Here is a 24,249-nt window from a genome sequence, read left to right as displayed (position 1 = left end):
TGACACAACAGGTGACTGGTTCCCCACACCCAGTGCAAGAGGGATCTAAGTCTTGAGTCAATATAAGCCAAGTTCATAATTCCATGTGGCTCCCGCAATGGACATCTGGAGAGTTCTTCATGAGATACCTCCAGCCTTTCTTTCTGAGTGCCAGGATGCAAGAAGTGACCTTGAGGAAGCAGGTTTTCTTCCAGCACAGAGTGAGCATCATGAGGTTAAATTTATAGGAGCCTGCCTGGGCAATGTAATCAAGGCTTTGGTATGAGAAACTGAATTGCCATTTTAAGAGAGGAGAGAGAAATTAAATTAGGCATTTGAGGGAGGGACCCCTAACATCTTTAGTGCAGCTCAAGTACTCTTAGCACATTATTAAGTAATTTCTTTGTGGTTTCCCCTTCAATTATAGCTATTTCATGCGTGTGTTAGATGGGGCCATTGTAGCAGTCAGAGACCAATTTTCATCATAAGGCTGATTAGACATTTAGCTTCATTCTGCTTCTGAAATGTCATCATTTTTTCTCTCTCTTTGGCTTTGTTTTTGCCACTCTCTTCATCCCCTTTATTGATTCATGCACATCAGTCTCTCTTCCCCCCTCAAGTCATCAACTTATTGTCTTAATGAAAACTTGTTTGTGTTTAACCTCCTGGTGCAAAAGAGAACCCCTGTTTGCTGTTTCAATGCTTTGCCTCAACATTTCAGAATTTTCCTCTTGAATTCTGCAGACCCAGTATATCACACATTGCAGAAACTACTGGGGCTCAATATTGCTGCTACAAACAGCTCTGGCAGCCTGCTTCCTTGCCCACCCATGACCACCAGCAATTGAGGTGGGGCACTGATGAGATCCCCGGGCCATGTGTCCTTCACTTCACAAATTAAAAAATTCAACAGAACAATCAGGAATGGAAGAGAAATTTTATTTAGTTTGACTTTAAAGGTGAAACTACCTAATACACAGTACATGAACCAATACATAGAGAGTCTTCGAAATGGTGACTTCCCTAAATTTTGAAATGCAGTTCCCAATCCAAGTAATGTAGCTTTTAAAAAAATGCATATACTGGGATAAAGTGTATATAATAATGCACATATAACATGAATAAAGCATGCTACATTATGAAAATGGCTTTGCAAAAAAGAAGTGTATTTTAGGCAAAACTGCATGCAAATAAGATTATTACCCTAAATTTTGAAATGCAGTTCCCAATCCAAGTAATGTAGCTTTTAAAAAAAAATGCATATACTGGGATAAAGTTTATATAATAATGCACATATAACATGAAAAAGCATGCTACATTATGAAAATGGCTTTGCAAAAAAGAAGTGTATTTTAGGCAAAACTGCATGCAAAAAAGATTATTAGGAGAGATTTGCATTCAGATGCTGATTTTTTTTCATGAGGACTTTTGAACACTGATGCAGAAATGTAGGAGTCTGAACTTGAGATTGAAAGAACAAGAAACAGAGATGAACTTAAAATGGACAGATTTGCCCATTCCTTGTGATAACAAGCTGCCTAGTAGCAAATCTATGACAATGGACCCGCAAAGCTTTTAGGGATGTTAGCACAGTAGTAGAAAAAAGCTTTAAGCATTGCCACTCTATGCATACCATGACGGTTTCCTGCCGGTGAATGCATAATCACAGTCTTCCATTTCCTGCCTCTCTTCGCTTCCTTACACTTCAAAGTGTGCTCTTAATGAAGTGGCCATCTTTTCATTTTGTGCAACTCTAGTAGTTCTAGACAATAACCATTTGCGGAGCACATTTGAGGGCAGTGATTCATGGTGCTCTGTGATGCCCACATGCCTCCTGGATTGATCACGTCAACAATGCTTCAGTTCATTCATTCATTCCAATTTTATTTTATTTTATTTTATTAATGAGATAAAGTGGTCCATAAAAACTAACTGAGGGGAAATAAGCTCTGCTTCCAGAATTGGCATGACCATTTTGGATCAGTTTCAGTGGATCCAGAGCTGAGTCCATTCAACTTTCATGTGGCTTTCCAGTCATTCTGTTCTCCAAGCCTGACTTCTATAGACTTCTGGAGCTTCTCTCTTGGTAGTTTCACACCCGCCACCCCCTCCTGTTGCCACAGTAAGGTGTATGTTTTTTAGTCACCCAAAGCAGAGATAATGAAAGGTAGCCCATCTAGGAGAATTAAAACTCTGATCCTAAACCTCTGCTGCCTTGTGGGATATCTTTGGGAGAAGGAAATGCTAAGGAGTAAACCTTACACAAATCTGGAGTGGATGGCAATTTGTATGCCGCCTCCTAGCATTTCCTACAGCAAAGCTTGCCAAACATAAGACTCTGCTTTCTTTGGACCCATATCAGCAACGTCAAGAGGGGGTCTTGTTGTCTGGGCAGCCCAGAACTTCCATGCACACTGCCGAGGCTTGCGTCCCAGAGAGGTCACTTTGGTGTTGCTGACGCAGTGGTTTGCCTTCACTCCTGGAGGCACACTCATTCAGTCAGCCTTTATTGGCATAATTTATACAATAAAATCATAAGGGGGGAATCCATAAAACATTGGTAATCCAGACATATTGAACACATAAAATATATTAAATTTGAGTTTAAAAATCTCGCCTGAATATCCTGAAACAATTTCAGAGATTGGGAGGCACACTCCCTTGTCTCTCGAGACAGACAGATGCCAGCAACCCTACCATTTCCTGTGAAGTTTGCTGCTTGTGCAAAATGGTTGGAGGAGACTCTCTGGAGACATGCTGTGTTGGAGCATGACATGGGCATTCCGTGCAAAAGAGCAAACATCAAGATGGGAGTGGTCATCTCTGCCACTTTTGGGGTGTGTGTGCCTTTAAAGTAGCAGTAAGAATGGGTGGATCTGTCATTTTCTCTCTGTTTCTCATTTTTCCCAATCTTAAATTCAGTTCTTCACATTTCCACATCCTTTTGCAGTTGTTCCCCATGAAACTTTGTGAGAAAACTATCTGATGGATAAAAAGGCAAGGAGACACCAGTGGGGCAGACAAGCCCTGGAGGGTAGGCTGATATGATTTGCAGTACCCAGTCATGTCTTTAGTTCCTGGAAACCTCTTTTGTCTTGCTTATCAAGCTGCCTGTGGGTCCAGTTATGGGAACTTGGTGTTATGGCTCAAATTGTGATTAGGTCTTAAGCAGTAGTATGTGTGAGAGAGAGAATAAAAGAGGGGGAGAGAAGGAAGTTGGGAAACCAATTCATGTGGCAGCAGCTGACGTTCATGTAAAATTTCAAGCAGGTTGCCTCTCTAGCTATTTTTAGTTCAGCGTTTCAACCAGCCAGCATAAACAGCATCTTAAGGTGGTAAAGAGTGTCACAGTCATAAATCTTTCCCTCTTAGGAGTTTGCACTTGTGCTATTACAGAAGCGTAAACCTATTACTTATGGACTGAGTGACATGAATCCGGGGCTGAAGCTCTCGGAAGCACAGACAAAGCAGATTAACCCACAGAACGCAGCACCAGACCAATGTAGAACCCATCCTTCCTGATCTGCTGAAAGGGCCGTTTTATCACTGAGACTTATCCAATTATTCTCCACCCCCACCCCCCGCCGAATGTATAGCCACAAGAGAGGAGTGTAAGAAGGCATTGTTTTCCATTCTGCCCTGTATTCCTTGCATGCAGCACCATTACAGGTTCAAGGGGGACAGCAGAGCTCTAAAATACATGGCTAGGTACAAGCTCAGAAGTTGTTCCCACATGCCCCCTAAGTTCCTCTTTTGAAGAGTGGGATGGGCACAGTCATTCATGTGGGTGTTTTCCTGAGTCTTGGGTTTGGACAAGAAAGAAGGCACTCCTCCAAGTGGGCAGAGTGTATATATAGAACGAGAGGAACAGGAGACAGTTCCAAGTGATACCAAAAAAGCTTATGCTGCAGAGGCAGGTGCCATCTTCCATAGCAGGTTTGGGAGTCAAAGGTGCAAGCTGAAAGAATGTATTGAAAGGGCAGGTCTTCCTGAGACACACCCGGCCCCAGCCTTGTAGTCTTCCATAAAGCAGCCTTCCATAGCTAGAGGGAAAGCTATGTTTTCCTCAGTATAATTTATGCAAGGTTCTTTCCAAATGACTGTGTGTGACTCTGTGACTTTGATGTTCAGTCCTCCAGGTCTTTAAGTCCTCACATAGTTGTGGTAGTAGTGACCATTTGCTGCAAAGTCCATGAGGCAAGCAAAAGGTGATATCCAGTGCTACTCTTATTCATAACAGACCCACTGAAGTTAGTTGACATAAAAACTTACCTGATGCCTGCAATTTCCCCAAATGCAGCAATACCTCAAGGAGTACCTCTCCCCATATGAAATGACCCAGACCCTGTAATCATAATCGGAGGTCCTTCTTCATGTGCTTCCTCCATGAGAGGTCTGGAGGGTGGCAACTTAAGAACGGGCCTTTTCTGTGGTGGCTCCCTGTTTGTGGAATGCTCTCTCCAAGGAGGCTCACCTGGCACCTTCACTACATATCTTTTGATGCCAGGTGACAATGTTTCTCTTTAACCAAGCCTTGGGCTTATTAGCATTCTATGTCCTTTTAAATGTGTTTGTGGGAAGATGGTTATTGGTTTATTCTTTTCATGTCTTTATTATGTATTTTGTGTTCTCATTTTGAATTTTTATGTTGTGAACCACCCTATTACCTTTGTATGAAGGGCGGTATACAAATTTAATAATCCCAAGGGTTCCCATCTTGCCGGCGAAAGTTGGGAAATGACCCTTTTGTGCTTTCCAAAACAAACATTATATTATCTCAGCTCAAATTAAAACATGTCTTGGAGATTATGCAAATTATATTTCTTTAAATTACCAACAATATTTCCCATTAGGAAGAAGGGGAAGCGGGGGAACCGTGCCTTTTGGTATTCTTGTTGTGCTTGATGCCATATGAAACTTGTTTGCTGAATCTGCAAATAGTTGTGAATCCCAGCCTTTGTTTTCTGTAAATATATATTTCAATGTTAGCAGGTTTCAAAATGGAAAGCATTTGTGAAACCACTGCTTTGAATCACAGCAACGCAGAGATATCGGATGTCTTAACTATGGTTGCTATGGGCATTAGTGATATGCATTTGGATGCCTGTGTGCAGTAACAAACACACACACACACACACACCCTTTCTGATAACACTCACACACACATCCACACATCTGGGAAATTGCTCCAATTTAGCTTAACAATCTTCAGTCTTTGTGACAATCATATATATCATCTGCCAATATTTTGCAATTCTGTTTGTTTTATGTTATCACAACGGCAGTAGAAAGAATGCTATTTTCCTCTCTTTCCTTTATTTCGTTTAGTAATTATGGTGCAGCTTTCAAGAGGATCAGTTACACCGCCCTCACGTTCCTAATTGCTTTTCAGTGCAATATAACAGGAACAATGCAGTTGCTGAATCTGCACTGAATATTGCTTAGAATGGTTAATGGTTTTTTCTCTCACCCACTTTCTCTTCTGTGCTGTTAACACCAAGGGCCCATGAATGAGAATGCAGGGAGCATGTAAAACAGAGAATTTCCAGCTGGAGTCAGATTTTAAGGACAACATTAAAGGTCAGCTTCGGGACATATAACAGGGGAAGTCCATAGCATTTATGATCTGCTTGTGAGTATCCCAGATCCATTATCCATCTGCTTCTGAAAGCAAAACACAAGACTAGATGGGTCTTCAAGTCATTCTTTCATTCTTCATGAACAATATTCCTTCTACTCGTGGCCCACACATGGTAGCACATAGATAAACTATGGAACCTGTTCCCATAAGAGGCAGAGATGGCCACCAACTTGGAGATAATTTGACAAATCCTTGGATGATAAGGCAATCAATGGCTTCTAGTTATGATGGCTATGCTCTGCCTTCACTGCAGGAAGCAGTAATGCTTGTGAAAACCAGTTGCTGGAAGTCACAGGGAATGGGGTGGGAAGTGCTCTTGTTCTCAGGTCCTGTTTGCCAGTTTCCCACAGGCATCTGGTTGACCACTGTGATATTAGCTAGAAGCTAGAAGCAAAGCAGCGAGTGAGGAAGTGAGAGAGTTAGAGCGAAGTTTGATTTCTCTTTGAAACCAGGGCTGTAGCTATGGGGGAAGCAAGACCCTCTTAGGCTGTTAATGCTTTGAACCCAAGCACCGTAGGCTCAGATTGTATATAATGTGTAAATCAACCATATAAAAACACCGCAGTATCTACTGCGCCTCATTCCAAATGGAACATGAATCCTGGGTAAGCACCAGGAACCCCTGGATTATCTCGCTACTCAGAGATTGTGGTAGCATGCAGCAATAATATCTGTATCTGTATGTTTGTATGTATCAGCACAGATCAATGGAATTCCTAAGGATCAGTTGCACTTCCACCACTCATCCCGGAAGATGTTTGGATAAAGAGAATTTTGGAAGTTTCTCCCAAGTACCAGTATATAATAGGGAAAATGCTTTAAAATGTACAAACAACTTCATTTGACTTTGACTCATACAGCTAGAGTGTGCCCTAGTTGGTTTTCCAAGGGCTGAAAGATTTAAACCATAATTTTTCAAATCTGACACATAATCCATAGGTATAAATCATGTGGCTCAGTATTAGATCACAAACTGTCATTGGCATTTCTTTGTGGATAAACAGACGTAAAATAATAATGTTTAAAAGTCTATCAAAGTCAGTAAGTTATTTATTGTATACTCATTCCCTCCCCGCCTCCTCCTGTAAAAATAAAAGTCCTATAGGAAGCAAGAGGAAATTTTGAAGGGTAATGAATTCTCTATCTCCTCTTGAGATATAGGATCTAAGCTTGGGCGGAGGAGAGTGGAATTATAAATGCAATTCCTGCAATTCTGAAGAGCATTGTTAATGCCTTCGAAAGAAGCAACAACTGAGCAGTTGTCTTAAAGAGAACCTTGCACATTGACTTTCAGCTGTTCGGGTGACTAATCTGAAGGTTTACAGTTCAAATTCACAGAGAGTAAGATTTCAAATAAGCCAGTGGAAAAGGATACTAATAAATCTCAGAAGTGAGTAAGGCCCCAAGCAAGAGATCTATCCACTTGTTGTTCTTGTTTTTAATCACCCTGAGGGTTTTTTGGGTGAAGAAATCCCTTTATGCAGTTACAGATTTGATCCTGTAATATGAAATATCTTATAAAACCAGATGAGAGTATTTTGTGTGGTTGTTTTTGACATAGAGAAGCATTGCAAGCCAATGTGGTGTATTGGCCAGAGTGTTGGATGCCCGGAATTGCAGCCCTGTGAGAGGATCCTCTCACCACCCTTATCAAACTACAGCTCCCTGAATTCTCTGAGGGAAGCCATGTGTCTTTAAAGTGGTATCATAGTGCTTTAAATGTATGGTGTGGATATGGCCTGTGTTGGTGACATTCTGTAGAATATACACACTTTTTTTTAAGGCTCAGCCTGGAGTAGACACAAGAATGAATGTTAAATAAACAAAATCATATTTCTATTTGTCATACACTGAAGGCTTACAAAGTTGCCCATAGACTAACAGCATGATTCCAACCATGTCTACCTTAGAAGTAAGTCCTGTTGAATTCACTGGGGCTTACTCCCAGGTAAGTAGGGTCAGGTTTGCAACCTAATGTACTCCCATTATCACTGGTGTCAACCTTAGCTGAATGGCAGTAACAAACACTGAAAGGCTGGAAGGTGCTCTAAAAACCAGTCTGATCACCAAAAGGAAAGGAGGAAGAAAAATGCAGGTTAATCACCTATAATGGAATTGCCTATGAAAAAAAAATCAGTGCTGTAGGAGGAAGAAAATATGGAAAGGGCAACATGTTGTTTTTAATCATTTGTATTAATTTGAAGAGGATTACTTTTGGGAAAATCAATAAACAAGTATATAATACTTCACCCATATAAAAAGAGTCATGTCAAGCCTTAATTATCAGTTCTGCTTGGACTTTGAGATCTTTAGTGGATCAATTTAACAAGAGCTGACTCTGAAATCAATATTAGGATGAAATGATAAATTGCAATACTGTGGTGCACTTAGGCTCTAGATCATCAGTGGTGAATGAGGAGACCTGTGTGCCCAACCTCCAAATGTTCAGCAGCAGCCAACATAATGTACATGTATGACTGGAATCATATTCTCCATTCAGAGTTTCCAATTAAAATGCGGAGGTTGGGAGCAAAGCAAGACCCCTGTCCGCATCCCTCCTCACCCTTTGGGTTGGGTCCAGACATTGCAAACAGAAGCATTCCTTCCACCTGGAGAAGGCTTTGGGTCCAGCAGTAGTACCCAACAGATTTAGCAAGTGGGAGGGCTGCTGTGGAGGGGAAAATTTGGCCAAAAAATGTCTCAACCCTATCTACTGTGGAAGTTTCATACAAAAATAATAACAAAAAACAACCCTGCTGGATCAGACCAATGGCCAATCTGCTCCAGCATCCTCTTCTCATGCTGGCCAGTGAGATGCCTGTGAGAAGTCCAAAGCAGGATCCAAGCACATGAGCACTCTCATCGCTGTAAGTTTCCAGCAACTGATATTCAGGAGCATTGCTGCCTCCAACTCTGGAGGAAGAACATACTGTATCCTTCATGGCTAGTAGCCATTGATAGCCTTCTCCTCCATGAATTTGTCTCATCCTTCCTTAAAGCCATCTAAGTTGGTGGCAATCAGTGCCTTCTGTGGGAGCAATTTCTATGAAGTACATGAAGAAGTACTTTCTTTTATCTTTTTGTCCTAGCAATGGGACTTCAGAACCTGCTAACAAAGTATAAGACCAATAAAAAATAATCAACATTCACTAAGGGCTCATCCACAGTAATTTGCCTTTGTGCTTTCTAGGCACCGGCCTGTGTTTTTCAAGTTCATGCCTGAGCATCTGGCATGTGGTCCTCAGACAGGTAAGTGACCCCCAGGCTGAAAAATGTTCCCATTTCTGCCCTAGAGAGCCACTGCCAGTCAGAGCTAACAGTACCTAGATGGACCTAGAATCAGCTTTGCACCAGGCATTTGATCCTCTCTCATGGTTGAGTGTCCTACATTCTGGGAGCCACAGTGGAGAAAGTTCATTTTCCTACTTACCCGCCAGCTATACTACTCCTATTGGTGGAACATGGCTATGTATGTTTACATATTACATCCAAGTAATTAAGCTGTACACTCAAACATGCAGTGTTCAATGGGTGTACAATCTGTGTGCCTGTGTACACAAGAGCTGAACAGTACAAATCAACAAGTGGGCACCTTTTCACCTTTACCTGTGCTTCTACCTGTGTTCAGTGCAACATATCAACAAGCGTAGAACAACACCTCGTTTATGTTCATTCAGAATTTCAGTGAGTGGTTACAACCCGGTGTTGCATGAATAGGGTTGTTGTTGTCCCCCCCCCCCCCAAAAAAAAAATATCATATGAATACGTCTCTTGATTGGCTGTTCTGTAAGCATTGGCTCACATGCAGACTGGAGTTAGATTGTGAGCAACTGTGTGAATAAGGTCATCCTTTGCTTTGATGCCAAACTTAATAGCAGAGGATTAGCACGCAGCCAATTAAACTTGCCACTCAAAAGAGGAGCCACAGAGTGCAAAAAAAGAAGAGGAGATGAAGTCATGAAATATTTAAGAGTTCATCAATTCATCACCCCCAAAAACTGATGTGCAGTTGAAAATGGATGATGATAAATAATAGCATCGGACTGAGAGTGATTAGTCTTTTTCAGCGAAGAATTTAGGAGCCAGGAGTTTAAATGCAGTGCTGATGACCTCATGTTTTAGAAAACTGGAACATGACATTATTCTGGAAGTGAAAAATACAGCACTTCAGCCAAAGTGATTCTTGCCTGAGAGGGACAGAGATTTCTTTGGTGTCTGCAGGTGATTCTATAACTTTTGAAAACAAAACGAAACAACTTATTTCAAGCCTAACTTCACGCACAGCCACAGCTGCATAGAAAGTAATCACAGGCATGTTCCTGTTCAGAAAGAAGCTGAACTATCACATCACCATCAAACTGCAAAGTGGTTGGCTTAATTTCTGCATGGTTTTGTTTGCAAGAGGAGTGTGATTAAAAACTATCATCTTGTTTTTGTTTACTTTTGCAAACTTGGAGGTTCCACTGAGCCTGCTGATACCTCCCATTTGAACACTTACGGTGTTGTTTTGGTGGTACTCAAGGGTCTGAATTTGCTCTTAGCATACGGCATGTTAGCCTTCATTGAGATGACACTTTATTCCATCGTCCCAAGGTTTCCTTGCCTGTTACTTTTCATGTGTTATGTGATCCTTCACATGACATAAAAGCCAGAAATCTAGGAGAATCTAGTGGAAACTTATGGGGTGGGGTCGAGTCTGCAACCCAGTTAACTTCAAAAATTGTTGGCGTTTTGCTTTGCAATTGCCTCACAGTTGTTATGGTCATGCCACTTCCACTCACATGATGGCTAAAATATAACGGAATAGCTGATTGTGTGCTATGTTGTGAAGAAGCATTCTGGGGGTGGCACTGTTGCATACATGGTTGGGGGGTGTATTTTGTTCCCATTATAGTAGCAAATAAAGACTGTGTGCCTTTTCTGTCAAAGCTGGAACAGAAAAGAGGCTGGTGGCTCTGATCAAGTAATGCAGTTATCAGCAAGGAGAGAGAGAAAGGAATATATCTCGCTGTAATACAAATTGAGTCTTCTCCAAAGTACTTCTTTAACATTGTTATTTTTCTTTTCTCCATTGGCTTTAATTAAGATAGCTCCTGGCTTACAAAACTAGTGGAAGTGGAAGTGGAGAACGTTTACATATATCTATTTAGAGCAAATTAACTAATCAATTTCATTTTGCTCAGTTTATTTTCTTCCCTCTAATATGTTACCGAGGGTGCGTGGGTAGAAGAATAGTACAGAATTTGGGCTGCCCCTGTTCTGTGGAGTAGCATTCCTGTCAAGATATGACAGGTGCCCACTATCTGCACTTTCTGGAAACAATTGGAAACATTTTTGTTCTGACAGGCTTTCCCAGATCGAGAAATGAGTCTTTGCCAGGATTGTCTAGTCTGTCTTGTTTAAGTTTTGTTTAAAATGTACCAGCAGGTTTTTGATGTGTGTTTTTCACTGCTTTTTGCTGCTTTTATTGTACATTGCCTTGAGATGATTGTGAACAACAACAACAACTCATGTGATAACAACCCTTTGTGCTCAGTTTCTGTGCACCAAAACTGCTTTGCACAATCTGGAGAAGTGCATAATATGCCTGGGACTTGCACTTCCATCCTCAAGCAAGTTTAGTTGCCATCAAATTGGGTTGGCCCACTCAAAAAGTGAACCAAACTGATTCTTTCTCCATCCCTAGTCCTAGGCTGACTCTCTAACTACTATTCTGTACTTAAGCAAATGGGGAAATGCTAGGAGCGAATAAGAAAGAAAGCAGAGAAGCTATAGTGGGGAGGGGCAAACCCCCCACCAACATTTGGATATGGAAAGCAAGATAAGGTAAAAGTCTTGCAGGATTTATTTCTATTCGTAAGCTCTGTGCTTAGCCGTTCTAGACTATAAAGTTCGCATCTGCATTTAAACAGCCTGTAAACGTCTGGAATCAAATTTGAATTATGGCAAGCAATCCCGGCTCGCTTTGGGGGGAAATGAGGAAACTGGCACGGCAAATCCAGCAATAAGTGCACATCTATGATGGTATACGGTAACAATAAAAATGGCTTGGATTGAAAGCTGACAAGTGAAGTGCTGAGGCCAGGAGGAGATGGGTGAGAGATCAGCATCTAACCGTAAGGCAGATCCTGCCTGTGAAGGTGCTAAAGGACAGAAAGCTTAAAGGGCTTGCTCTGAGGGCTTTCCCAGCCCTGCAACCAAAGTTCCTATAATTAAGGATCAAGCTTGCAGTTCCCAAGCTGATACACAAATAGGATTGCACATTCCCCACTCCATTTTGTAATGCAGTTTTGGGTTTGTTAGTTTGTGTGTTTTATGGAGGAAATGTGTATAAAATGAGAATTTTAGGAAGAGAATGCATGCAAGATGCACATTTAAGGGATAGGTAAAGGTGTGGCTCTCTGCCAAAATCAGGCACCCTTGATGGGCAGCACCTGCAAAACCCTGTGCCCTTGCCCACATGGTGTGATTTGAAACCGTGAGGGCAAAGTAAAATGTGCCACTTGACAACATTGGGACATAAGACTATTAACTGTCGGACAAGCCCTGCTCAGCTGTCAAAATGGTCTGTGAGGATCGGAGGAGCCCCCTAGGTGGAAATAGTTTCTGAACTGGGTTGTTAGAGAATTCCAAAGGATACAGAAATGGGCACGGAAGTTGCCAGTGTTTGCTTATTCATTCCATTCAGTCCAGAATGGAATTCAATCCAGCCAATACAATCAGTATCTGTTGCTTCTCTTCCCTCCCCCTCCCATCCCACAAACAATACATAATTGATGGCTCCCCTGCTGTTGCACCGTGTTTCCCAGAGTCATAGAACTGTACAGTTGGAAGGTACCCCAGGAGTCCTCTAAACCAACCCCCTGTAGTGCAGGAATTGCAGCTAAAGAATCCCTGATTTTCAAAACCTTAAGTGAAGGAGAGGCCACCACTTTCCAAGGTAGTCCATTGCATTGTCAAATAGCTATTACCACCAGAAAGTTCCTCCTGATGCTTAATCAGAATCTACTTTCTTGTACAGTGGGTCTGCCACTTACCCGAGGGTTCGGTTTCAGGGGTCTGTGCACAAAGGCAAAATTGTGCAGCCAGGAACCCCTGGAATCACTCCCATGTGAAGCAGAGGGCTGCTTACTAAGGGCATGAGAGAGCCCTGAGAGCCTCCCAGAGCCCTTCTGTGACCCTTCCAGACCCTGCTAAGTAAGATGGCACCTTCCTTACTCGTCTCTGGGATGCCCCCACACCCCCTTCCCAGAGGCTGGTAAGGAAGGCGATGTGAGGGCTCCAAGATGCTGCTGGAGCCTTCATGCCACCTTCTCAAAGCCCAGTAAGAAAGCAAGGGCTCTCCATTTATTTGTTCCCCCACCACCCATGTAAGATTGTGATCGTGAAAGTAAAATGTGCAAGTTGTGGGCTTCCTGCATTTTGAATCCATTGGATTGGATGCTGCTCCATCTTCCAAGTGACAGCCCTTCAGATATTTGGAGATGGCTATCATGTCACTTCTCAGTTTTCTCTTATTCTGGCTAAACATCACCAACACACTCAATTATTCCTCATAAGGCTTGGTTTCCACACCTTTTACCATCTCGGTTGCCCTTTGCACATGCTGCTAATTCACACAGTTGACTGGTGTTAAGCTTGTGGTCTACTAAGACCCCCTAGATCTTTTTACATGCACTGCTGCCAAGCCAGATGCCCCCATCTGATTTTCTTCACATTGAAATGAATGGTGCAGAATAATAGATAGCATAATTAGTTACACAGTTAAGTAAGTAAGTAAGTAAGTAATTATGTAATATTCCACCACAGAGGACAGTAAGATGAATGACCCTACCCCCCATCTCTGCTATAGGGGGAACATAACATAACATTTTCTGACCCTTCCTTCCTCTCTCAAGCTATCTTTGGATTTAGTAGATTGGTTCCATTTCTATAAAGGAGCTCAACAGCACATCAGTATCAGAAATGGTTCCTTCCTGACAATGCACCTTCACGTCCTCATTCCTGGATGTGCCATATTTCACAGTCTCTCCAAGAGTGCCAGGCTGTTAATGAATGCTTTTTAACATATGCTGACATTCAACAACGATGTATATTTCTACCAACAAGAGTGGACATAACTCATTTCCAAGTAACCTTAGCACATGAATAATTTCTCCTACCCAAACACCTATAAAGTTCCCTGGGGTGAGGGAGAGGATGGAGGGAGTAGGAGAGGTTAAGCGCTGGAATTACTAAAGTCTGACCTGGCTGTAAATCTCCACTTGGCTGCTGTTTTATGAGAGCATTCAATGGAAAAGTAATTCCCACTTACTACTGTTGCCTTGCCTTTATAAGTCATTTCTGACTGATTGCTGTCATACTCCCCAAGGGCTTCAGTGGTATTTTAAATCTCATCCAGTTACAACAAAAATACTGAGTGGGAATAAAAAAAAAAAAACCTTCATGGAATAGCATTGTTGGTTATATAAAGTGGAGTCAATCAAGGGTTGTTGTATAAACATTTAATTGGTTACTTCTTAATAGCTGCAAGAATATCGATAAATAGAAATCGGAAAGCAGCAAAGGGTTTAAATGTGCAAAAACAGTATAATGTAATGTAGCTTGCACTTTCTGAATAACTGATGCAAAACAGTTGCGTGTCTGGGGGGCAAAAAGAGAGATACTTTGATGACAGACGGTTGGCCATTTATCCAGCACATGAACAAAGACTCTACAGGGCATACTGTACCTGCCGCATTCCATAATATATGGTTGCGTTAACATTTTCCCTTCATGTTCATATTAGCAACTTTCAGTATCTCTCCACTTCATTGCTTGTATGAACTTTGCTACTATTGTTTACGCCTGAACTATGCCTTTGGGTTAGGGAAAATCGAGGAAGGGGATGTTCAGTTTGCTTTTTTTCCCCCAGTAGAAAATTAAATAAATTATAAAACTAATTGCTGTCATATTGGAGTTTTTAGTGGCTCCTCCGTCCCCCAAGTATTCCTGTGGTGATTTAAATCTCATCCAGTAATTGATCTGAAAGAGGAAGTGGCAGTCACACAAAGTTTATTTTACACTGAAAATGTCCAACGCTCCAAAAGGCTGTATCTGTCAGCTCCTCCTGTTCAATTTCACATGGAAAAAGAACGCTTCACAACAGACAGGGTATAATTTGAATAAAATAGATCATGGATAGAGATAGTATCCATAAAATTCTGTATATATGTGATGCTTGGGTTTGCCTGAGCTTGGATTGGAAACACTTGCGTGTGGCTGCCTCATGTGGTGAACATGCAGAACTTCATCTTGGAACATCTTCCTGATTCAGAACTATTTTTAGCCTCCACAAAAACATGAGACCTTTTTGGATCAGGCCAGTAGCCCATTGGGTCTTCTCACAATGGCCAAGCAGATGCCTAGTGGAAGCCCAAAAGCAGGACTTCGGGTTAACAGCACTATGCCTACTTGTGATTCCCAGCAACTGGTGTTCAGAGGCATACTAACTTCGACAGTGGATGCAGATCAAGAGCAGGCTTCTTGCTGTAGTAGACAGCCAGCCTCCAGTTCATGGATCACAGCAGGGACGACAACAGGCACAGAACTTGCATGCTTGTTACCAACATCTTTGCTTGCACGTGCTACTTCTTCATGAGCATAATGAGAATAAATGGACACAGCTTTCCTGGTTCCATTACAGTTCTGTGCATCTATCAACTTGCGACTCATGATTCAATTCCTGGCCTCTGAATCAATCCCAGTGGTGTCTGGTGCTCTTTGGAGACCAGTAAGGTGGAAGGCGGGGAGACCAACAGTAGATGAAGGCACAGTCAAGAATAGTCAGTGCTAACTAATTCTAGTTTTGTTCCTATCCCCCTCCCTGTTGAATTCTGCAAGGGGCAACACTGAGACCAAGGAGGAGGAGGTTGTCAGGCAGTGCAGTCCACTGGACTAGTTGTAAGTAGTAAGGCAGGCAGGTAGGGACCACTTGAGTGTAGACTGGGGCTGGTGGGGCAGTGTCTGACAGCTGCCTACAGCTCAGCCTTGATTGCGAGAATGGGTCTTCATCTCATGGACCCATTGGGCAAGGGGTGTCCTTGCACCCATTGCCCCAGTGAATTTATGTCAGGACAATCCCAGCCAACTAGTGTGAAGCTTGTTACACTGACTTTTCCATCACAACAACAGTGGCCTGCAAGTGTAGAATATGGAATATCTATCTATCTGCACATATGAAACTGTCTGATACCAGGTCAGACAAATCAAACTTACCTGATCTGCACTGCCTGGACCAATCAATTTGTGAACTGCGGCGTTGTTGTCCCTTGAACTCTGCTGTGACATCCTTCTCATTTATTTATTTTTTTAAAAAAGAGAAATGTGTTTGAGAATGCATTATTTTGAGAGAAACTACATTTTTAGATATGCATATTTTGAAAGAAATGAAGTTTGGAAATGTGCATTTTGAAAAGTAAAAGAATATCATATTTTAACACTCCTAAATTGTGGATTTTCGTGGATAAACGGGACAGGATAGATTTAACAAGTGAGCACATGAGACACAGAGAGATCAAACATCTCTAGTATTACTTCTTGGGCTGTCAATATGGAGGCTCCATTAGTAAGCAGGGCTCTGCTGACCTCTCCATATTAGCCAGGTGAGATGTTTACTGTGATGAATGTTGAAAGGGCGACTTGAATCTTTAAAGTAACTTGCATTAGGCAGCCATGTAAATATGCATTAGACAAAACAAGAGTTCCTGAGGTTAGGAAATTTTTGGCTCTGCAAAATGCTCAGCTATTCTAAGAGACTGAACTCATTAATTCTCACTAAACATCCTTCTATTGAGCGAGGCCTCCAAGTTTAATAACAGCCATAAGTTAATATTTGAGGCTGCAATTCAAATGTACTTGATTGGAGACATAATAGATCGTTCTTCTTATATTTGTTTTTGCTTCCCCGGGGCTTGTTTTCCTTTAAAGTACAAATTGACAGTCAAACATGTAATTAGTTATGATGAGCGTCGCAGCCAGTCGTCTACCCTCCGCCATTCCACTTTCCCAAAAGTTGATTTATTTCGATCACAATGAATTAGGCAGGCCTTTCATAATCTAGGCTTGCTTGCTTGCTTCCCTCACAGCCCCTTCTCAAATGAAAGAGGCAACCATTATGTGTAACTACCCTGCTCAAAAAGTGAAATGGGATACAGGACTGACATGAGAGGATGGGATCTCACCAGCAGATTTCCCTCTTATTTATTATTATTGATTCATCACATTTATATACCACCTTTTTCTCTAGGAAGCTCAAGGTTGTGTAGATGGTTTTTTCCTTCCCCATTTTATTCTCAGAACAACCCTGAGAGGTAGTTTAGGCTGAGAGTGAGTGACTGGCCCAAGGTCACTTTGTGAGCTTCTTGACTGAATGGAGATTTGAACCCGGGTCTCCCATATCATAGTTCAACAGTCCACACTGGTTGTATTAACCAGGCATTGCCAAGTCTGTCAATGTTGGTTTCTCTCAGTTCCTCATTTTTCTAGTTTCCAGTACCATTTTCTACATTTCCACATCAATTTTAGATTATTATTTATTTTAAATTCCTTAGGGGAATTCATCAACATTTGAGTTTGAATTTCTATGAATATACATATTTTTATAAAGCCACCCCCCAATATTATGCATTTGGTATGTTTTTTTTCATGAATATATACATTCACATGGACACTTTACCTTTGTATCTGTCTTTTTTTTTGGGTACCAGTTATTTGGCTAGACTGCACTGCAAAATTCAAAGAGGTGGAATTTTCTGAAAGATTTGTGTGTTTCAGTTTCTGTATTATTTATTTATTTGTTTATTTGTTATTCCAGAAAGTGTGAATTGGGTAAGATTTCCTTTAAACACAAACTGGATGGGAAACTTTGCAAAATGAGTGGGGCTACTTCCTCAGATGCCTAACTTGAAGTTATGACAAAAAGAGAGAGCCAGAGTGCATGAAAAACTGAATTTTTCCTAACAGTGAGCACAAAAGCATTGTTTGTAAGAATGTGGAAGAACTTTAACGATTCTGCTGATTGTACATATGTTAATTAACTTGTTCCACATTTTGATTATATAATGCACACAAGCACAAACACACGTATGCAATGCAACAGACATATTGTTTTAACACAATAATTTTGCAAGCTGTTGTTTGGGGCTGCAGAACCCAGCTGCATTTATGATTGATGCCCAGAATGGAAGCATTTATAAAATGACACCAAATTAGAAATAGTCAGTTTATGAGTCTTGGGAAATGAATCTTTTATGAAGAATAAAACTTTATGATGGAGTAATGCCAGGGAGGTATGCATCTTCAATTTAATACATTTGGGTGATTACTGAGCTATAGATCCTTTTGAAATATGAACCCAGCTACATGAGCACAGACCAAAACCAATTGATCTTCATATTATTACCTTTTAAAGAAATGCACAGTGCTTTTTTAAAAAAAAACCAGAAAAATCTTGTTGCAACAAGAGTGAAGAACACACACACACACACACACACATTTAATGCATTAGTATTAGTTAAAAATGTGTATCATTTGAATGGGTGGGGATATGTTTGTGGAGGGAAACTGCAGTATCAGTGAGGTGTTGAGGAGCAAAATTGTGTGCCGCATGGTCTGTCTTGTTGTTCAGTCGTTCAGTCGTGTCCTACTCTTTGTGCCGCATGGTCTGTCTTACACCCCTTAAATAAACTTCAGCCCCCTGGATATGGTGGGTTGAAAGATATTGCCCTTGAAGGAGGCATAAACATCAAGGGGTATGAAGCCCCCTATGGTCCCATAGCTGGACCCTAGCATTGGGCAGAATGAGGAAGTTGTCTCAGGTAGCAGATATTGAGGGGCACATAACAGATGTAGTTAGGTGTTGAGGACAGCTCTGCGTGCTTGTTTGTAGCCCCTCAGCCTCCTGCCAGAGGGTGCTGTCCCATCACTAGTGCTGAAGTAAGATTTAACTAGGAGTCTATGTAGCTTTAGCGGGTGGAATTGGGGGTGAAGGGATCTCTTCCTTCTCAGACAGAAAGGTGTATTGAACAGACCCTAAGCAAGACCCTACCTTTCCTCAAATGAGTGAAGAGCAACACTCATTCTTACAGGGTGTGGGTGAGGGAAGGGATGTTAGGTTTATGCCATTGATCGACTAAAAAGGTGCTCCTCTTCTCTTACACACCATAGAGGATGCCTCTTCCCACATCATACTTGCTATGGCACATTAGTCTTTCCTCTAGAAACAAACTACATTTCTTGTTTCAGAACGCTTGTCTCACTCATATGCAAATTTAATTAACAAATTGATTAGCTAATTGACTAAAACTCACCTCACTAATCAACAAAGATCCCTCGAATTAGGTGGCAGACAGAATCGCAATTATGTGACAGACCTAACCATTATTATTCATTATTACTATTTCTCCTGCAACAACAGAATGAATAAATACACATATATGCCTTTGCCATAGGATATTTCCCAAGTTCAACCTCTAAGATGCCAGGGGAGTGAAGCCATAGCTGCATCCCAATCTACCATGATGCTCTTGACCAACTCCTAATTCATTTTGGTGCAACAGAGGAGAACCTCATGGTAGATTATGACCAATCTCTCTAGGAAAGATCCACTGTCTGAAATCCTGGGGAGCCATGGCCAGTCAGTGTTGAAAACGTTGAGGTAGATGGACCACTGGCACGATTCTGGAACTTGAATTAGACTTTCTCACTCAAAATCATTTTAGCACTATTTGGAACTGAGTGTAAAAGGGGGTTTGTGGGTAAAACAAGGTTGTTTTCCCCTCACTTCAAAATAAATATCAATTGTTTCTGCTCTTTCTGCAGTGGTGGCGGGCCAAAGGGGTGAAACATATAATGTTCTGGGGTGTGTGTACTAAGTGGGGTGGTACATCAAATTGCACTCCACAAGCACTGCTCTCCATTTCGAGCTGCCTGACTTTTAATCACTCATGTACAAGCCCTGGATGCTGTCAGTTCTCAGTTACATTTCTCAAGGGTGTAACTGTGCCTGAGGTGGCAATGAAGCAAAGCCTTAGAAATCTTAGAAATCTTCTTTTCAAGGTCGCTATAACAAGAAGAAAGAACCTGGAAGGGGTGGGTGGCACTGAACAAAAACAATGTTCCTGGGTGAGGGAGGGAGCAAGGAAGCAGCAGCAGCATATTGGCTTCTTTGAAGTTCATGAGGAAGAGGTGCACAATGAGGAAGAGGTGCACAAAATTTGATGCCCCTAATTTTCCCAATAGTTAGGATGTCCTGAGAGTGCTTCTTTCTTTCTTTTTTAAGCAAACCATTTCTTTGCACCATATCTGCGATTTAAGGGGAGAGGAGGAAGGAACACTTGATTCCAATGAACCTATCAGATTGGTGCAAGAAAACCCAGGAAAACCTTCTTTGCAGATCTCTAGTCAGAACTTGGTTTGGGAAGTTTTGCTGTGTATTTAGGAGACGAGCATTGAAGTGATTGAAAAGGCAAGCAAGAAGAGCCAGCACATGTAAATTGGGATGCTAGATTTGGAGAGGAAGGAGCAGTCTTAGGCCTCCGGGGTTAATAATCCCCTGCCTTCTTTTAATTACAACTTGATCACAGCAGGGGATTCTTTAGGCTGCTGTACAATATGCCTAATGAGGTGGGTATGGAAAAATTCATTAAAGACTTTTAATTGAGTTTGCAGCATCCCCTGGTTGATTGAGGATGAAGTTCTCCATCAGAGTATTTTGGGTGTTAAGTCCTTTTGGAAATGAACCACACACTGCAGGGAGTGAGCACCAATAATGCCTCTTTGTATGCATTCTTTGTCACATAGATGGGATCCTTTGAACAAATCTTTGGTTGGTTTTGGAGTTTGTAATGAAGCACATGCATAGACAGTAATCTTTTTGGCATGTAGGGCCCATATCATTGCCATATTTATTTTGTTGTGTATTTGCTTAAAATGTTGGTGGTGGTAGCCTGCTCTTCAACTGAAAAAGGCTCCAAAATTGGCTTGCAAGTCCACTTAGCTTTTATTAGGTGGGCAGCATTGCGGCTAGGTCTCAGGGCCTCTGGTGATCCGGCTGGGGGCCTGAGATGGGTGCCCTCCTTGCCGGGGCTTGGGCTTGGCCATGACGATGGCACTAGGCAGGCCCCCGCCCAGGAGGGTGGGCCCTGCTGACCAATCAGCACTGGCGGGGTGTGTCTCTGCAGTAGATTTAAACCATGGCATGGCCAGGCTCTCCCACCCACTCACCTTCTTTTTCATTTTTACTATGATATGACCCTGCTATAGAATAATGTTGACCGCCATATTTATGGGACCGGGAGAGAATTTTTCCACTTGGCAATTTGGCTCCAGCCATTTGGTTTTCGCTTACCTCATAGCAATTTTTACAACTTTGTGAGGTTAAGCATTGGGTAAGGCTTTGTTTGGATGGAGGGAAGGTTGCCTGCCTGCCCCTCCTCATTAAAGGTATTTTATGTAAGTTATAGGGCTACCCCTATTGATGGTTTACCCTTAGTTGGACTCCCTGCAGACAGGGATATAGTCCAGCTTCACCCAATGCCTAAGCTGAACCACTCAAATTTGTAACCATAAAGTTGTGGCCTATTTGAAACCATAAACCAAAATCTGCTTGTTCGTGTGTTTACTTATCCACCAGGGAACTGCGGGTCATGGGGCCTTGGCACGCAATGAACATCAGAATGTAAGAGCCCAGATAGATCAGTGGCCCATTTAATCTATCATGGTGTTCTCACAGTGGCCAACCAGATGCCTCTGGGAAGGCCACAAACAGGAGCACAAGAGCACTTTCTTCCCACTTCTCTGCTGTTCTTATGTTCATATTATCTGTATTGCTACATACCAAATATGAAGTTTTCATATTGGTGTTATTCTTGTTCTTTTCAGGAAGTACTGTGATGCGTGTGACTGCCTTCGATGCTGATGATCCAGCTACAGACAATGCTCTGCTGAGGTATAATATCCTTAAGCAGACCCCGGACAAGCCATCCCCAAACATGTTCTATATTGACCCGGAGAAAGGAGACATTGTCACTGTTGTGTCGCCAGTGCTGTTGGACCGTGAAGTAAGTTGCAATTATGTCAGTTGTTTATGGGTGGATGCAATATGCAAAAAGAGGTACAGGTGGTGTACTTGTTGTTCATCTTCTGACTCTGCATTCTCATATGGAATATAGTAGGCCATGGTTGGGGAAACTTTGTCATGGGGGGAATATGGTGCTCCAGGACACACACACACTATCTATCTATCTATCTACCTATCTACCTATCATCTCCCTCAGGACTCTGTCCAGGCCACAACCCTCTCCCTAGGCCACACCTTCCACAAGTCCTCATCCACAGTCTTATTGAGCGCTTTTGTGTGTCTGAAATATGAAATTGAACTGTGATAATGCCTATTGCTTCCTGGAGGATGGATGGAGATTTGTGTTCATAGATAACTTTGACTTCTATATAGAATGCAGCTCAGAGTTATGAGTTGCATCCATTGCTATGTATTGTGCTCCACCAACCACTGGCATGTGGCCCCTTGGGGATTTCTCAAGAGGGAGTGCAGTCCTTTGGCTGAATAAGTTTCCTCACCTGTGCTGCCACCCATTCATTGAACATATTCTCTGAAATACTTTAGGAAAGCATGGGACAGGGAAATATCTGTACAGTTGAAGGTCTTCTTGGTGACCAGCTGAGGCTGTGGAATCCCAGCTTTGTCCTTCCTTTTCAGCACCTGCTGAAGGTCTGTTCAATGTTCAGCCAGGATTTTGACCAGTGAATATATCTTTGTACTCTCTGTTATTTTCTGAAGTCTTAACTGCCATCCCTCTCTTTCATAAGTTGCAAATTTCAGTATGTTTTGCCATTGGTGGTTTATGATTTTTAGCAGGAACTCAGGAAAAATATCACGTGGTGGAAAAAGAATTCAGTGGCAATCCAGACTTCCTAAAACCTATCTGCCTGTTTACTTTTCTAACTATTTTTTTAAAAATTTTGCTGTGTTCTTCAGGCAATGAGATAAGTTTGGTAGTGAAGATGTTTCCGAGAGTCTTAGGAAGCAAAGATCCAAATGGAAGGGCTTCATTTGGGGAATGGCTGTAGCTCATTGACAAAACATGTGTTTTTCCTGCAGATGGTCCCAGGTTCATTACCTGGCATTTCCATGTAGGGCTAGGAAAATCCCTACCTGAAACCCTGAAGAACTGCTGCCTGTCAGTAAGAGACAATACTGAACTTGGTAGCTCAATGTAAGGCAGCTTCCTTTGTTTCAGGTTCTTAGAACACAGGAAGCTGCCTTATACTTTCTCGTCACCAGTCCATCTAGCTCGATGTTGTCTGTACTGACTGGCAGGAAGTTTCCAGGGTTTCAGACAAGGAGTCTCTCCCAGCACTGCCTCCAGATGCTGGGGGTTGAGCTTGGGACGTTTTTCGTGTAATGCAGATGCTCTGCCCTGGAGCTATGGCTCTTCTCCTGGTTTAAGACACGTCAAAGTTGCTACGCCTGACAACTGTAAAGTTCAACAATGCTGAGAGATGAAATCAGAGAATTTACTAATATGATTTAGGAGCTTTAATCTGCCATCTGTTTGTTTGCTGCATTCAAACCAAGACATTGCCGATACGAAATTTCATAAAACAGATAAAGGTCTTACATACAGGATAAGCTTTGTAAATTCCTCCAGTTCTTTTGAGGGTTCCTCCTTTGCATAAGGGAAGGGCATAAATCTTTTGAGCATCGTGAGATCTCTGTGAAAAAAACAAAACAAAGGAACAGCCTTTGGAGAGTCTGAGGCATTATGAAGGACCCTGATTTGATGTATGTAGCAGGGCTGGTCCATTATGATGTTGAGACAAGGTGGAAATTGATAGCTCTCACACACTGCCACTGATTCCCCTCCTCCGGCTGCTGCTGCTGCTCCCTTCACCAATGACACTAACGCCACTGAAGGAAAGGGAGAAAAAGAAGGCCCAAAATGAGGCCAGTGGGGGGAAGGAGGAGAAGTTGGTGAAGGGTGCAGTGGACGAGGCACAGGTGGTGAGACAGGGAGAAGACACTGTGGTGAGGAGAAGGAAGCAGTGGCAGCGGCTTACTGGGTAATCATGTGTCACAGTTCTCCTTGGTCTGAGGAAGGATTAGGTGACAGTTAAAAATTTCTTTGGGTGTTTTGGAAACTTTAGTAATAAAGTCAAGTTTAATTTAGAGCATTTTGACTCTCACTCTTGTTATGGGACTGCCACTGAGAATAGTGATGGGGTAAACTTCCTCAGTCCAACATGGAATTGGGATCATTTCTCTCTCTCTCTCTCTGTCTCTCTCTCTCTCTCCCCCCCCCGTTGAATTTCAGGAAAAAGCCCACCCACCTCCCTGCAAATTCCTTCAGACTAAAATCTGACCTGTAGAATAATGTTCAGGGACATTAAAGCCACCAAGGATTGTATCTCTGTGCCAGGAAATGTGAAACCTGCTAACATCACTACTGAAAACAGTTTATCGGTGATCCATTTTGTAGCTTAGTTTAGGGACACTAATTCTGCGATGGGAATGCTTGAGTAATTGCATGTTTGTGAGCTTCTAAACAAAACAACATGATCTGTAATTCGTT

General features: G+C 42.1%; 1 protein-coding gene across 1 annotated transcript in view; it reads left to right on the top strand.

The window, feature by feature from the left end:
• Nucleotides 1-24,249, top strand: part of CDH13 (cadherin 13) — a 587,120-nt gene that overhangs the window by 384,951 nt on the left and 177,920 nt on the right. The window contains 1 exon segment of the mRNA XM_033156828.1: nucleotides 21,542-21,720. Coding sequence (XP_033012719.1) covers nucleotides 21,542-21,720 — 179 coding nt within the window.

This window comes from Lacerta agilis, chromosome 8, assembly GCF_009819535.1.
Source record: "Lacerta agilis isolate rLacAgi1 chromosome 8, rLacAgi1.pri, whole genome shotgun sequence".
Lineage (NCBI taxonomy): Eukaryota > Metazoa > Chordata > Lepidosauria > Squamata > Lacertidae > Lacerta > Lacerta agilis.
The sequence above is the reverse complement of the archived record's forward strand: the minus strand, read 5'-3'. Positions and strand labels throughout refer to the sequence as shown.